Source organism: Panthera uncia (genome assembly GCF_023721935.1).
Source record: "Panthera uncia isolate 11264 chromosome D3 unlocalized genomic scaffold, Puncia_PCG_1.0 HiC_scaffold_8, whole genome shotgun sequence".
Lineage (NCBI taxonomy): Eukaryota > Metazoa > Chordata > Mammalia > Carnivora > Felidae > Panthera > Panthera uncia.
The window spans coordinates 25,004,299-25,018,656 of record NW_026057586.1 but is presented as its reverse complement, the minus strand read 5'-3'; the positions used below and the strand labels follow the sequence as shown (position 1 = coordinate 25,018,656).

At 40.9% G+C, this 14,358-nt stretch overlaps 1 protein-coding gene across 6 annotated transcripts in view; it reads right to left on the bottom strand.

The window, feature by feature from the left end:
• DYM (dymeclin) overlaps window positions 1-14,358 on the bottom strand; it is a 351,209-nt gene that overhangs the window by 208,066 nt on the left and 128,785 nt on the right. For all 6 annotated transcript variants that reach the window (XM_049620093.1, XM_049620087.1, XM_049620091.1 and 3 more), the window contains one exon: window positions 206-388. In XM_049620093.1, coding sequence (XP_049476050.1) covers window positions 206-388 — 183 coding nt within the window. The remainder of the gene's footprint in view (window positions 1-205; window positions 389-14,358) is intronic.

The window sequence follows — 14,358 nt, the reverse complement described above, 5'->3', positions numbered from 1 at the left end:
GGGGGGGTGGGAGGGAGGGCAGGGTGGGTGATGGGTATTGAGGAGGGCACCTTTTGGGATGAGCACTGGGTGTTGTATGGAAACCAATTTGACAGTAAATTTCATATATTAAAAAAAAAAAAAAAATTCTAATATTCCCCTCCCCCCCCAAAAAAAAAAAAAAAAAAGAAAAGAAAGAATACTCAGAGAACAAAGTACCACAAACCTTGCGTATTCTTAAAGGACATAATGGCCTGTCTGTAGGGGTTTGGTGTATCTGCAGCGTCGGTCAGGTTGGCCAGCACCAGCAGAAGCAGGAGACTCTGGTTGGCCAGAGGAGAAGAAAGTTCTGGAGTGGCAGCTGCTTTGCTGCCCACGCCGCCCAGTGTGAAGACCGTCCAGAGGCCAGCTTGAGAAAAAAAAAACACATAGTTAAGAAGTGCTGGGACTAGTGAGATGGAAATACGTACATCTGTATGATATTGTACACTTTTTCATATTTCAAACTTTGAAGAAACACTCTTTTCAGTTATTAAAGTAAAACAAGTCTGGTACGTGAAAAGTCTCATATTGCCCAACGATATAAAATTCCTTAAGACCATCATTCCCCACTCCTATAACCTACTTTTACTTCCCAGAGATAAGCACTGCTGAACTTCTTAGGTCTTTCGAGATTTTCTTTACATATCAAAACATCTACAAAATTATAAGAAAACTTCAGGTGCAACTTTATACCAACAGATTTGAAAACCTAAGCAAAATGCTAAAATACCTAGGAAGATACAAAATACCAAAATTGGCCAAAGACAAAAAAGCCTGAATGAACAATCTTAGAAGAGCAGAAAACGGAGTCCAAGAGCTATCCCTAAAAACCAAATCCAGTCCAAAGCTCACAAATAAGTCCACCAAGCCCTCCCAGCACAGACAATTCCCGTGTTACATAAGCAGCTCTGAAGTACACAATAAGAGTCATATATACACAACTCATGTGACAAGACCAGAAAAATCTCCCTGCTACAGAAACTGGACAATGACAGTGTTTAAAACAAGAGGGAGAAATGAAAAGAGAGGTTTACAGACAGACTCAATCAAACAAAAGCAGATGAAATCTTACACAAAAATTCGTTAAAAGAACAAATGCAGCATGATCATGAAAGTTTTGTCTCTGAAATGCAAGAATTGTTCATCATTTTAGAAGTCTGTTAATTTGTAGGCAGGCACACTTCAGAGATACTGCAGGTTTGGTTCCGACTAGTATTGTGGTGAAGTGAATCAAATGAAGTTTTTGGTTTTCCATGGCATAGAAGAGTTATGTTTACAGGGGCGCCTGGGTGGCTCAGTCAGTTAAGCGTCCGACTTCGGCTCAGGTCATGATCTCACGGTCCGTGAGTTCGAGCCCCGCGTCGGGCTCTGTGCTGACAGCTCAGAGCCTGGAGCCTGTTTCGGATTCTGTGTCTCCCTCTCTCTCTGCCCCTCCCCCGTTCATGCTCTGTCTCTCTCTGTCTCAAAAATAAATAAACGTTAAAAAAAAAATTAAAAAAAAAGAGTTATGTTTACACTATACTGTAGTGGATGAAGTGTGCAATACCATTATGTCTAAGAAAACCAACATATATACCTTAATTAAAAAATACTTTATTACTAAAAAATGCTAACCATCATCTGAGCTTTCTGCTAGCTGTAATCTCTGATCGCATTATCACCATGACAAATACATTAATGAAAAAGTTTGAAGACTTGTGAGAATTATCAAAAGGTGACACAGAGACACAAAGTGAGCAAATGTGGCTGCAAAAATGGTGCTGAAAGACTTGCTCAATGCAAGGTTGCCACAAACCCTAAAACAAACAAACAATAAAAACTGCTGTATCTGCAAAGCACAGTAAAACACAGCACAATAAAATGAAGTATGCTTGTTACTCACTGTAAAAAGACGGAGGAAAAGATAATCTCGCCAATTTTTAAAATTAAATGTAAAGCCCATTAAGAATTCTTACAAATTTGGGGCGCCTGGGTGGCTCAGTCAGTTCCGCATCCAACTTGGGCTCAGGTCATGATCTCACAGTTAGCGAGTTCGAGCCCTGCATTGGGCTCTGTGCTGGCAGCTCAGAGCCTGGAGCCTGCTTCAGATTTTCTCTCTCTCTCTCTCTCTCTCTCGCTCTCGCTCTCTCTGTCCCCCTCCTCCACTCACGCTCTGTCTCTCAAAAATGAATAAAAGTTAAAAAAATTTTTTTTTTTAATTTGAAGAATTCTTACAAGCTAGAAAAGAAAAGTAACCTCTTTGGACTCTAAAGTCCATCTAATCAGAAATCCACGGTGGTCAAACATTAGAACACCCCTATGGATATCACCAACATCACCAATGAACTACAGGTGCTCCGAGCAAAAGTGTTAAGGCAAGGCGGGGGGCGGGGCGAAATAAGTCAGTCAGAAAAAGACCTATCATATGATTTTACTCATATGTGGAATTTGAGAAACTTAACAGATGATCGTGGGGGAAGGGAGGGAAAAATAAGAAAGAAACAGAAAGGGAGGCAAACCATGACAGACTCGTAAACACACACACAAAATTATTTGCAAGCAACCTGACTGTGCACTGTCCAATGGAGTAGCCACCAACCACTGTGGGTACCGGGCACTTGAAATGTGGTTCGTCCCAAACGCATCATGCTGTAAGTATAAAATGCTCAATTCTGAAGACTTAATACAAAAGTAAAAATTTTTTTGCCAATTTTTAAATATTGATTACATGTTGAAATTATAATATTTTGGACATATTATATTAAAGTGTATTGTTAAGATAAGCTTCACCTGTTTGTTTTTACTTTTTCAATATGACTACCAGAAATTTTTAAATCATATATGTGGTTTGCATCTATGGCTCACATTTGTATCAGACACAGCTGCTCTAGAACATCAAGAGAATCAACTGACACACTATCAGAACAAACAGATTTTGGTACAGTCTAGAACTAAAAGAGTGACATAAAAAATCAAAAACCTGCCTATACGTGAGCAACAAACACTTACAAAGTCCAATCACCACAGCAACAAACAATCATCAAGAATTAATAAAATCTTCAAACATCAACACAAAAGAGGGGCACCTGGGTGGCTCAGTTGATGAAGTGTCCAACTCTAACTCCAGTCATGATCTCCCGGTTCAAAAGTTAGAGCCCCACATCAGTCTCTGTACTGATGGCTCAGAGCCTGGAGCCTGCTTCAGATTCTGTGTCTCCCTCTCTCTCTCTCTGCCCCTCCCCTGCTCATGCTCTCTCAAAAATAAATAAACATTTAAAAATTTTTTTAAAAAGAATCAACAGAAATGTGTAATGCCTTCGGGCAGATAACCACAGACCTTGAGACTGAAGGCCGTATAAGATCTAAATTAATACAGAGGTACAGATTTCTAGATTAAAAGGCAATACTGCAAAACTACCCGTAAATTAATCTAAACTTCAGGATAATCACTATCAAAATATCAAAAGGAATTTGTGTAATATTTTGTAATACAGTGCAAAAGAAATATTGCTGAGGAGGAATGTTCCTGGTTAAACAGCAAATTTTTTATAAAGCTAAGGTCATTTAAAAGTGTGATACTGGCAGTAGACAAATTAGCTGGATGGACCAGAAATGAGTTCAAGTTCAGCAACAGAACCACATATCTTTGAGAATTAACCTATGATACAGGTAGTATTCCAAATGAGTAAAGACAAAATTCTAGAAATGTCTTTGGGACAACAGAATTTAATCATTTTCCCAGTATTTAATTATAAAAGTACCTGTCTGAACCTTGAGTTCAGAAAGCCTTTCTGTTATGCAAGAAACAAAATTCAAAAAGATACAAAGAACAGCAGCGCCTGGGTGGCTCAGTAGGTTAAGCATCCAACTCTTGATTTTGGCTCAGGTCATGATCTTACAGTACGTGAGGTAGAGCCCCGTGTGTCAGGCTCTGCACTTACAAAAATGCTGATTCGAAGGGGCACGTGCACCCCAATATTTATAGCAGTGCTATTAACAATACCCAAATCACAGAACGAGCCCAAATGTCCATCAACTTATGAATGGATTAAGAAGATGTAGTATATGTGTGTGTGTACACATACGTGTACACACACACACACACACACACACACACACACACACTGGAATACTACTTGGTGATGAAAAAGAATGAAATCTCGCTATTTGCAACAACATGGATGGAACTGGAGGGTATTATATTAAGCGAAATAAGTCAGTCAGAAAAAGACCTATCATATGATTTTACTCATATGTGGAATTTGAGAAACTTAACAGATGATCGTGGGGGAAGGGAAGGAAAATTAAGATAAAAACAGAAAGGGAGGCAAACCATAAGAGACTCTTAAACACAAAGAACTGAGGGTTGATGAGGGTGGGGAGTGGGGTAAACGGGTGATGGGCATTGAGGAGGGCACTTGTTGGGATGAGCACTGGGTGTTACATGTAAGTGATGAATCACTGGGTTTTACTCCTGAAGCCAAAACTACACTGCATGTTAAATACCTTGAGAAATAAATAAATAAATGTGCTGATGGCTCAGAGCCTGGAGCCTGCTTCAGACTGTGTCTCCTTCTCACTCTGTTCCTCCCCTGCTCGTGCTCTCTCTCAAAAATAAAGATTAAAAAAATTTTTTTTTAAAAGCAAACAAAACAGACCACCAGAGACCTCATAGGCATACGATTATATAGAATATAGAAAAACCTTATCAATACATCATTAAGTGGAAATGCAAATCACAAAACATAATATATATACACAACATGCCCCACTTGTGTTTAAAAAATTACAAATGTACATCTTTCTGCATGTAAAAGCACCTACAGGTGCCTGGCAGGGTGCCCTTTTGACAGAAGTTATCTCTGATCATAGAGGAGCGTAGGAGTGAAGGTGGCCTGAAGGAGTTTCTTATTTCGTTCAGTTTATTCCCGACTCTTGTACGACGTGGACATATCAATATTCAAGCATAACTTTCAATTAAAAACATTATGAAAGAAGTGAAGGAAGGGAGAAAATTCCCGGTCACCAACCCCACAAGATATGAGGCAATATGCACCTGGGCTAGGGGATACAGCCTGATGATCTTTATTTTTAAAAAGCACCTCCTGACAGTTTTAGAGGGATAAACGCCAACACGTTAACACTGATCACATCTAGGATGGGGGCAATGGTCGTGATATTTTAGTCTTTGTACTCATCTAGGTTTTTATTTTGATTACCTGTTATAACGAGCAGATGACATTTTTAACGAACACCTCTGTTAAAGAAATTAAATGCTTTGGTAAAGAAATTTTAAATGGAAGGCAAATAAACAAAACTGGTAAATGTCATTTTCCCAGAACTAACACAGGTAGATACTTTTCACTTCCTTTTTATACACCGTCAACAGTTCAGTGCGACCATCTGTTCATTTCTAATATTTTACATTTTTGAGTAAACACACGATATAAAACTACCGCATGGATCCCTATCAGTATATCACTTCTTACATAATTGTGGTCCTGCAAATCTCAAACATTTTCTATGATTCACTGGAATGGCTTTTCTATTCCAGTGGGGGTATTCCTGCCCACGTTTTGGAGGTCCCCGAAGGAACATGCAGGGACGCTCAGCATGCACAGAACGCCCAGTACGAACCCCCAGTGCAGGCACAAGCAAACCTGAGGCCCAGGAAGAGAAATTATCCAAAGGATGTTTTTTTTTTAACATAGGAAAGGTCTTAAGATGATTGACAAAGACCGTAAAATTTCTGTTTAGCACTGTGCTCCCTGCTTTGCATTAGGAAAACTTAGATATTTGAATAAAAATTATCAACTAATAATTCATCATTACACATCACAAACTTAAACTGATTCAAAGCAATGTTCATGTGAACAGTTGCGGAATGTGAAACATTTCATAAGAGATTCAGAATCGTTTAAGAAAGCACAACCAGCAGCCAGATATTATTTGCTTTGGGACTGATTTGTTGTTTATCTTAACATTATAAAAAGCTTCCAGTCGCTTCCTTCCACTCAGAGTATGCCCCGGGACCGTGTACCCCTGCCTCCACCGCTGTGTGTTCCAGGATCGCAAGCAAAGAAAAACACAATCAGGAAGTTCAATCTGCAAGAAAAATAATCACCGAGTGCTCTCCAAGTAAGATAAGTGGGGTTTTTTGTTTTGTTTTGTTTTTCTGTTTGTTTGTTTTGCAGATTCTCTTCACAGCTGCGCATCTTTGTGACTAGAAGAAGTAAGAGCTGACCGCCCCTGGAACAAATTTCACAAACGTCTCACGGCACAACTCCACTCTCATTTTTTTGCCCCTTTCGGGTTTTCCCAAAGGGGGCTGAGAAGCTGCGTGCAACGTCAGACACACTAAGTTTTTATTAAGAAGCTAGTGCAGCCCCGCCTGCCCTCACCACACACATCCCTCCTCCCTGCCCTGGCAAATATCACTGCAGGGCGGCCTTTCCTTATAGGGAGAAGGGAGGCTGCCTGCCACTGCCTACATTGTAGTTTAAACTGGCCCATGATGTTGGACCAGAATTCTTCCAAAAGTTCATTGCTTTTTGCTGATCCAAGTCTCTGATCTGTGACCCAAGAATCTTAGTGGAATTGCATTTTCCTGTTGGCAAACAAAATCTCTCTCCACCAGAAAAATAAGGGAAAGTTACAGTATGTTTCCTTCTGTTCTAAAAAAGCAAATTAAGGATGGTCTCCCAAGTTTTTTAATTGTATCCCTCACTCAGGTCTTCCAAAGAAACTCTTAAAATAAGATGTATCTAACTAAAACTAGTAAGCACGGAAATAAACTAAAAGAACAAATCTGGTGTTGATGATTCAATCTTTTAAAAGTATGGACTCAAGATTATTTATCTGTTAACAATAAAAATGTGAGGGAGGGGACAGGTCTCATTACCAATATAACTGGTAGGACAAAATTGTTGACTTTTTAAAGCTGAACTGAGTGTAAAAAATTAGATGTATGCCTCAGGTGTTATCGATGCTAAGAGAGCATCACTGCGTCCTGCTCGGTGAGAGCCATTCTCTCCCACCGGGCACACAAACTAAAGTGGTTTCCCATAAGCCCTTCCACGCTGAGCCCTTGGTTTTGCCAAAGTGTTACACAGAGAGGCAAAAGTTGAAAATGCGTTAAAATTCTGGCAAAGGGAGCAAAATGACTAGAATGGAAGAGATGTTACTATTCACAAAACACCTGTTCACTTGCGATCATTACTTGATCAGGAAGCCATGTTTTAAGCATTTTATATTTAAAAAAAAAAAAACCCACTAGTTTCTTTCTTAAACACAGGCATTCGGTGTGCCTTAAAAAAATGGCTGAGTAGGGGTGCCTGGGTGGCTCAGTCGGTTGAGCATCCAGCTCTCGATTTTGGCTCAGGTCATGACCTCACAGTTCGTGGGATTGAGCCCCTCTGCGCTCCATGCTGACACAGTGGAGCCTGCTTGGAATTCTCTCTCCTTCTCTCTCTGCTCCTCCCCTGCTCGTGCTCTGTCTCTCTCTCAAAAATAAACAAACATGAAAAAAAAAATTTTTTTTAACTGGCTGAATATGTTGGGTCATTATCACATTATAATTTTTTTAATTTAAAATAATGGTAAATAGGCTCCAGATTAGCACTTTCGGCAGAATGTCTGATTTTCATGAACGGATTATGGATGCAAAGTGGTGGAGGTCTGCCTCACAGAACTATAGTGGAGGGCCAGTTGTTGGGGGTCCAACTACAAAGTCTCGACCTTGATGGAAATGCTCAATATCTTAATGACGGTGGTTTTGGCATAACTGCACATAATTGCTAAAATGAAACTAGACACAGCAAAAGCAACTTTTAGTGTATATAAATTATATCTCAATAAACTTGACTCCACCTTACCCTCTCCAAAAACATGTTGGCACGGATGCGGAGCAAGTAGAACTCTCATTTACTCTAGTGAGACTGCAAACTGGTGCAAATAATTTGGAAAACAGTTTACTTGTAACCAATATAAGTGAATGAGGCACAACTAGAACCCAGCGATTCCACTAATTATTTTATTAGCGGACCAACAAAATGTTTACATGGGTGCACAGACAGGTACACGAATGTACACAGCATTGTCTTAATGGCCAAAAGTTGGAAATATCAAATACATATTACAGGAGAATGGGTAAATGTGAGATAGTCTTAAAATGGAATACTACATAATAAAAATGAACAAACTATGCGTCATGCAAAACCACAGATCAATTTTACAAATAAGCAAAAGAAGGAAGACACAAGAGAATACATAGCATGTGATCCCATTTATATACATTTCAAAGCCAGACGAAAAACTACAGCCCTAGATGTTGGGATAGTGGTTTCCTTTGCAGTTGGGAGGGGAGAGAGGTCAGGTGAGTGTGTGAGAGGAGTTTTGGGGGGCTAGAATTACTTGATCTGACTGACCAGCAGTTACATACATGTCCATTCACTCTATCATAATGAATTGAACTACACTTCATCTGTGTATTTTTCTGTATGTTACCACTAAGAAAAAAAATGTTAACTACTACAAAAAAAAAAAAAACAAAACAAAGTATGCATCCTTTTTTGTAAGATGATGATGATAAGTATATCCCACAGTGCTCAAAGTGGTTGTCTTTGTTTACTGGAACTGAAAGTGATTTGTTTTCCTCATTAGAATGCTTTGATTTCTAAACTGAGTATGTAGTGAAAGAAATCCTAAAATCCGCAAAAAGTTCATGGGGTATCCTTACAACAATACTTCTTAAAAGAAATATATTAAAATATTGGATTAATGAGGAAAAAATCATACTTGATGTTCTATCTTTATTAAAGGGCATAGTCGTCAAGCGTCTATCTCTGTAACCAAATTTATGTTAAGAAAACATGATCCCTAGCAATTATTTTTTCATTTTCAAATGAACATAAAAGAGCAACATACTCAATCTTGAACTACATCCAGTCATACTATAATACTAGGTGATGGGGAGGGGGGTCACTAATAGCTTCGTTTTTTTACATGTGTTTACATTTAAAGCCCTCTTAAAATATCTGGTCACTGCTAGTTCCTAAAACAATTTTGAGTCAAATTCAGTTTTCCTAAGACAAAACAACATGATATTACTACCCCATCCTGTATCCCAGAAGGAATACTTTGACCATCACAAAAAGAAAGAGAGAGAGAGAGAGAGAGAGAGAGAGAGAGAGAGAGAGAATCCCAAGCAGGCTCTGTGCTGTCAGCGCAAAGCCCAATGTAGGGCTCGATCCCATCAGCCACGAGATCATGACCTGAGCCGAAATCAAGAGTCAGACACTTAACTGACCGAGCAACCCAAGCACCTCAAATTTACTTTTTATGTAAAAATATTCATATGAAATTCTTTACCTTCTCCAAATAAAAATCAAGGTTAAAGTCTGAATTATGCATGAGATTTTGTCAGAAACTACCTAGATTAACTGTAGGATCAATCCTCAAAAAAACACAGGAAATAAACAGTATCAGTAACCAAAGCGAATCCATTTGGAATCTACCAATAAGTTTCTACCCAGTAAAATCTTAGACTGATTACCCACATTAGCATTCAACTTCCACTTGTGAAGGAGTAAATATAAATCAAATAAGTGCAGATGTAATAAACAATGTAGATTTATTCCTACCTTCGGTAGCCACCATTTTTTCCATGTAGGTCTCCAAGTGTTACTTTTCTGGGAATTTTAAACTGAGAATCTGTTACTACTCCCTGGTTGAAAATGACATTGATGGGAAGACGGAAGGAGTTTCTTCTCAAAACTCTGATCATTTCAATTTTAAAATGAATTTTTAGGGGCGCCTGGGTAGCTCAGTTGGTTAAATGCCTGACTTCGGCTCAGGTCATGATCTCACGGTTCAGGAGTTTGAGGCCTGCATCAGGCTCTGTGCTGACAGCTCAGAGCCTGGAGCCTGCTTCACATGCTGCGCCTCCCCCTCTCTCTGCCCATCTCCCGCTCACAATCTCTCTCTCTCCCTGTTTTTCATATAAAAACATTTAAAAATTTTAAAAACTGAAATGAATTTTTAAACGCCTTAAAGACATCTACCATCAAAGAATAGGATGGGAACTTGGAAGGCACTAGGAAACTAGAATCTTTAAAATGAGGACATCCATCCATAAATATTTGGAATATTAAATTCATTTAATTAACGAATCCAATAGGTTCCCAAGATGTAAATGCTCAGCAAGGGGCATCTGGGTGGCTCAGTCGGTTAAGCATTCAACTTCGGCTCAGGTCGTGATCTTGCAGTTCGTGGGTTTGAGCCCCATGTCGGGCTCTGTGCTGACAGCTTGGAGCCTGGAGCCTGCTTCGGATTCTGTGTCTCCCTCTCTCTCTGCCCCTCCCCCATTCGTGCTCTGTCTCTCTCTGACTTTCAAAAATGAATAAATGTTAAAAAAAACAAATTAAAAAGTGAAATGGCTATAAATATCTACGGTTCCTTGAGATATTATATAATGACACTGTGAAACCATCGCGATTAGCAAGACATTGAAACACTCATCAGGATGATTATTAATAATAATTTCTGTAATATCAAAAAGATTTTCTTCTTAATAAACATAATTTTAAATATGTTAAAAAATTTTTAATTGTATTCTTTGGAAGATGTCAATTTATAGATGTCTTATAATGTACATGACACATTAGTTTAACAATGCACTATATAATTTATGAATCAATTCACTTAAATTAGGGGGCTGCTATAAAAGGTTATATCAATGGGGTGGATGATCAATAATGTTTGAAGACTACCACACTCCAGAAAGTGTTGAAGGCGGGGGAAAACAGAAGACAAGGAATCTAAAGAGGAAGAAAAAAGCAGTTTCTGCCATTTAATGACGATCTCTACTAATTACCACATTAAAACAAAACCAAGCATTATTATCATTCACCCAATTTTACAGGCAGATTAAACTCAGAGAGCCTCAGTTCCTTAGCACCCAAGTTGCTCTCGGTCTAAAGCAAATACTCTCACCCACTGCCCTCACTGCGTCTCTGGCTCCCAAACAATAAAGGCAGCCCCTGGTCTTAGCCGTGAATTACAAACTGAAATCCTACCGTAGATCAGGTCTCCCGTACCTGGGATATAACAGGCCTAAATTCGATCGATTTGCTACCAGGAACAGCATTCTGTGCTTCACAAATGAGTCTGTACCCCAATTATCTCACCCCACTTCTCTCTCACTTGAAAAGTGAGTCATTTTTTGTTTTTGCATGGATTGGGTTTTTTTGTTGTTGTTCTTCAACCTTCTGCTTCTGTTCATCTTGGTAATGCATGTGTATTTTCTTGATTTCCCCCTAAGGAACCATCATCTCTCCTAGGCATTTTGCCCCTTTCTTATGGTGAATAAACATTTACCAAATTATCCTTTTTTTTTTTTAACGTTTATTTTTGAGAGAAAGAGAGAGACGGAGAGAGCACAAGCAGGGGAGGGGCAGAGAGAGAGGGAAACACAGCATCCAAAGCAGGCTCCAGGCTCCGAGCTGTCAGCATAGAGCCTGATGCGGGGCTCGAACTCGAGAACAGCAAGATCATGACCTGAGTCGAAGTCGGACGCTTAACTGACCGAGCCACCCAGGCGCCCCTTTCCAAATTCTCTAACAAGTGTGCCCAGCTCCTTCAATGAATAAATTGATGGCACTACATTCAGGGTGCCCGCAACACTGAGAGAGGAGACGGGCAGGAATGTCATTTTATTTATTTATTTTTTTTTATTTAAAAAGATCATGACCTGAGCCGAAGTCGGACGCTTAACCGACTGAGCCACCCAGGCGCCCCTAGGAATGTCATTTTAACACCGTGTAGTAAGAGTGTTACACGGTCGCGTGGGAAGAAAGCGCTCACTCTGCCAGAGCGTTCCCAGGAGAGCCTCCCAAAGCTGCTTCCTGTGACCTGGGGCGTGCAGGTGAGTGACAGATCTGCATGCAGGTGGAGAGCGAGAAGGCATCTTCAGTGCATGGAACGCTATCACACAAAGCTGGTCAAGCATGGCCCTTCTGTGTTCCTAGCGCTTCCGTCAGCAATGAGGAGTGAGATAAGGCTGGAAAGAGAGGACAGGCTACGAGGGCGGGGGCCGCAGGACAGCGCTTCTCCAGGAATGCTCGACCCATTGCCCGACTCTGAAGGGCCCCAGGCAGGCCAAGAATTCAAGTCTTTTCTGATGTTCACACAAAAGAATGACAATTATCCCATATTCATTTTCAGGTGTACCTACGGTTAATACTGACCCATTACGAATGTACTAAATCAGTTATGGGATCCGTAATTGGCTTTCCTAAACTAGAAAAAAGGATCACCAGAGCTTACAGGAAATCCTAAGTCTTCTTTCCAGTAGCTGCTATGCAATGCCTGTTTGTGCTACCAAGCTCCTTATGCCCGGACAAGCGATGTGCACCCAGGCACGCACGACAGGCGTTTGGCATTCCTGCGCTCCCCGTTTTGTTTTGAATTGGTCATGGTCTTAAGTGATGCACTTTAACCTTTCTGAGTTATAAATTTGTTACATTGGCTTCCAAATGACCAGTTAAGATGGTTGTGGGCTCTCTGGTTAACCCTCCAGAGCACAGTGACGCACAACTGGGAAGACCACCCCGCCACCAAGGCACGCTTCCCCGCGCCGGGCCACAGCCACCCAGCGGGACGCAACGGAGGCTCACGGAGCCCTGAGTCCCTCAGATAAGACACTTCCTTCCAGGGCCATGAGGCCAAAGCCTCACCAGGACAAACCGTCAAAAGCCACAACTGGAACTGATCACCCACCTTCCCCTAAAAGCTCGTCAGGATGAACTGCATTATGCCCTGCGTCGCTGTTTACCCAGAGCAGCAAAAAGGTCTGAAGTTCTATCACACCTGGGCTCCTCGCCATATGGTTCGGCACGTCACTTAAATAGCTCTCGCCATCCGGATCCTTCTACTAGCCCTCTGGAACCCAGGTCTTTTGGTGGGGGAGGGGGGGAAACCCTCTACGCTTTCAAGTTCAATCTCTCTGAATGCCTCAGATATCACAGAAACCTGGGTGTCCCCTGAGGACAGTTCTTTCTCAGAAGACGTTTCAAGCGATGACTCACTTTTTCTCTCTCCACAGCCCATGTACCACAGACTCATTACCGCTTCCCAACTACCTCTCTCCACACATTCCCGCGACCTTCAGACATCCCATCGGTCCTCCTTGCTATAGTCGTCTACAGACATCATTGTCACTTCTGCTCATCTTCCAGTAATGTGAGCACTGACCCCGTCTCTCTCTCAACACTACTCCGGTCCTCATTTTAAAAATTTCAACCTACTCTCAGTCAAGCCACCCAACAGTAAGCCTCAGAGGCCCTGATCTGCTGATTCACTTCCTCTATCCTACCTCAATGAGCCACTCCCAAGGCCGCACCCCGCCTACATGTTCTAACTGCGCCACCACTACAGTTCTGAATTCCTGCATTGCACGCTCTGGTTACTATCTCCCAGCTTTCCAGGTCACCTCCTCCGTGGAATACCAGACTCAAACCGTTTTGGACCTGATCGGGTCTCCATCACTTTTTCAACGTCCGTCACCACCCCCATGCCTTTGCTTCCCTCCTCACCCAGCTAGGTACTTTACTGTACCTATGTTATAACTCACACATTAGAAAACTTCCGTGAAAGAATCTCACAGAAGATTAAGTACAGCAGGAAAATTAGTGAACTAAAACACAAATCGGAAATTAGCCGAATGCAAAGAAGTAGAATTCTCAGAGAGACAGAGATTGGAAGAACAGAACAAGAAGGTCCAATATATGAGTGACAGGAATTTCCGAAGAGAACCGCAGAGACATAACGCAACACAATAAAACTGCCGATCACGCAAGCTACCAGAAAGGAGAGGTTTAAGGATCTCCATAACCACCCCTAGGTCAGATAACTAACAAGGTTAAATCCAGGTTTCAGGCTTTTTGCAGTGTATCATATCACTAAAAGAGGAGACAGAGTGCTAAGAGATCCCATGAGGCTCAAATCACACATATGCTACTTCTCCAACTGGGATGCATGAACTCCTAGAGATGGTCCATGATGTGCTAGGAATAAGCACATCAGAAAGGTCAACAAATAAGGTCAGAAAACAGACATGCTACTTTTTCCTGAACTATTAATTTTACACAAAAGATTCCAAGGAAGTTAATTAAGCCCATGAACTGGCAAATAATTCCATCTTAACAGAAATGAAACAAGCACGGATATGCTCACTGAAGGAGTACTTAAACGTGCATTAATTTAGAAGATAAAATATAAAACCTGAGCGTGGGCCAAGCGGCTTCTGACAAACTCCTCCATCCTTAAGGTTATGTACTCACTTGCCTCAGCTATTGTAAC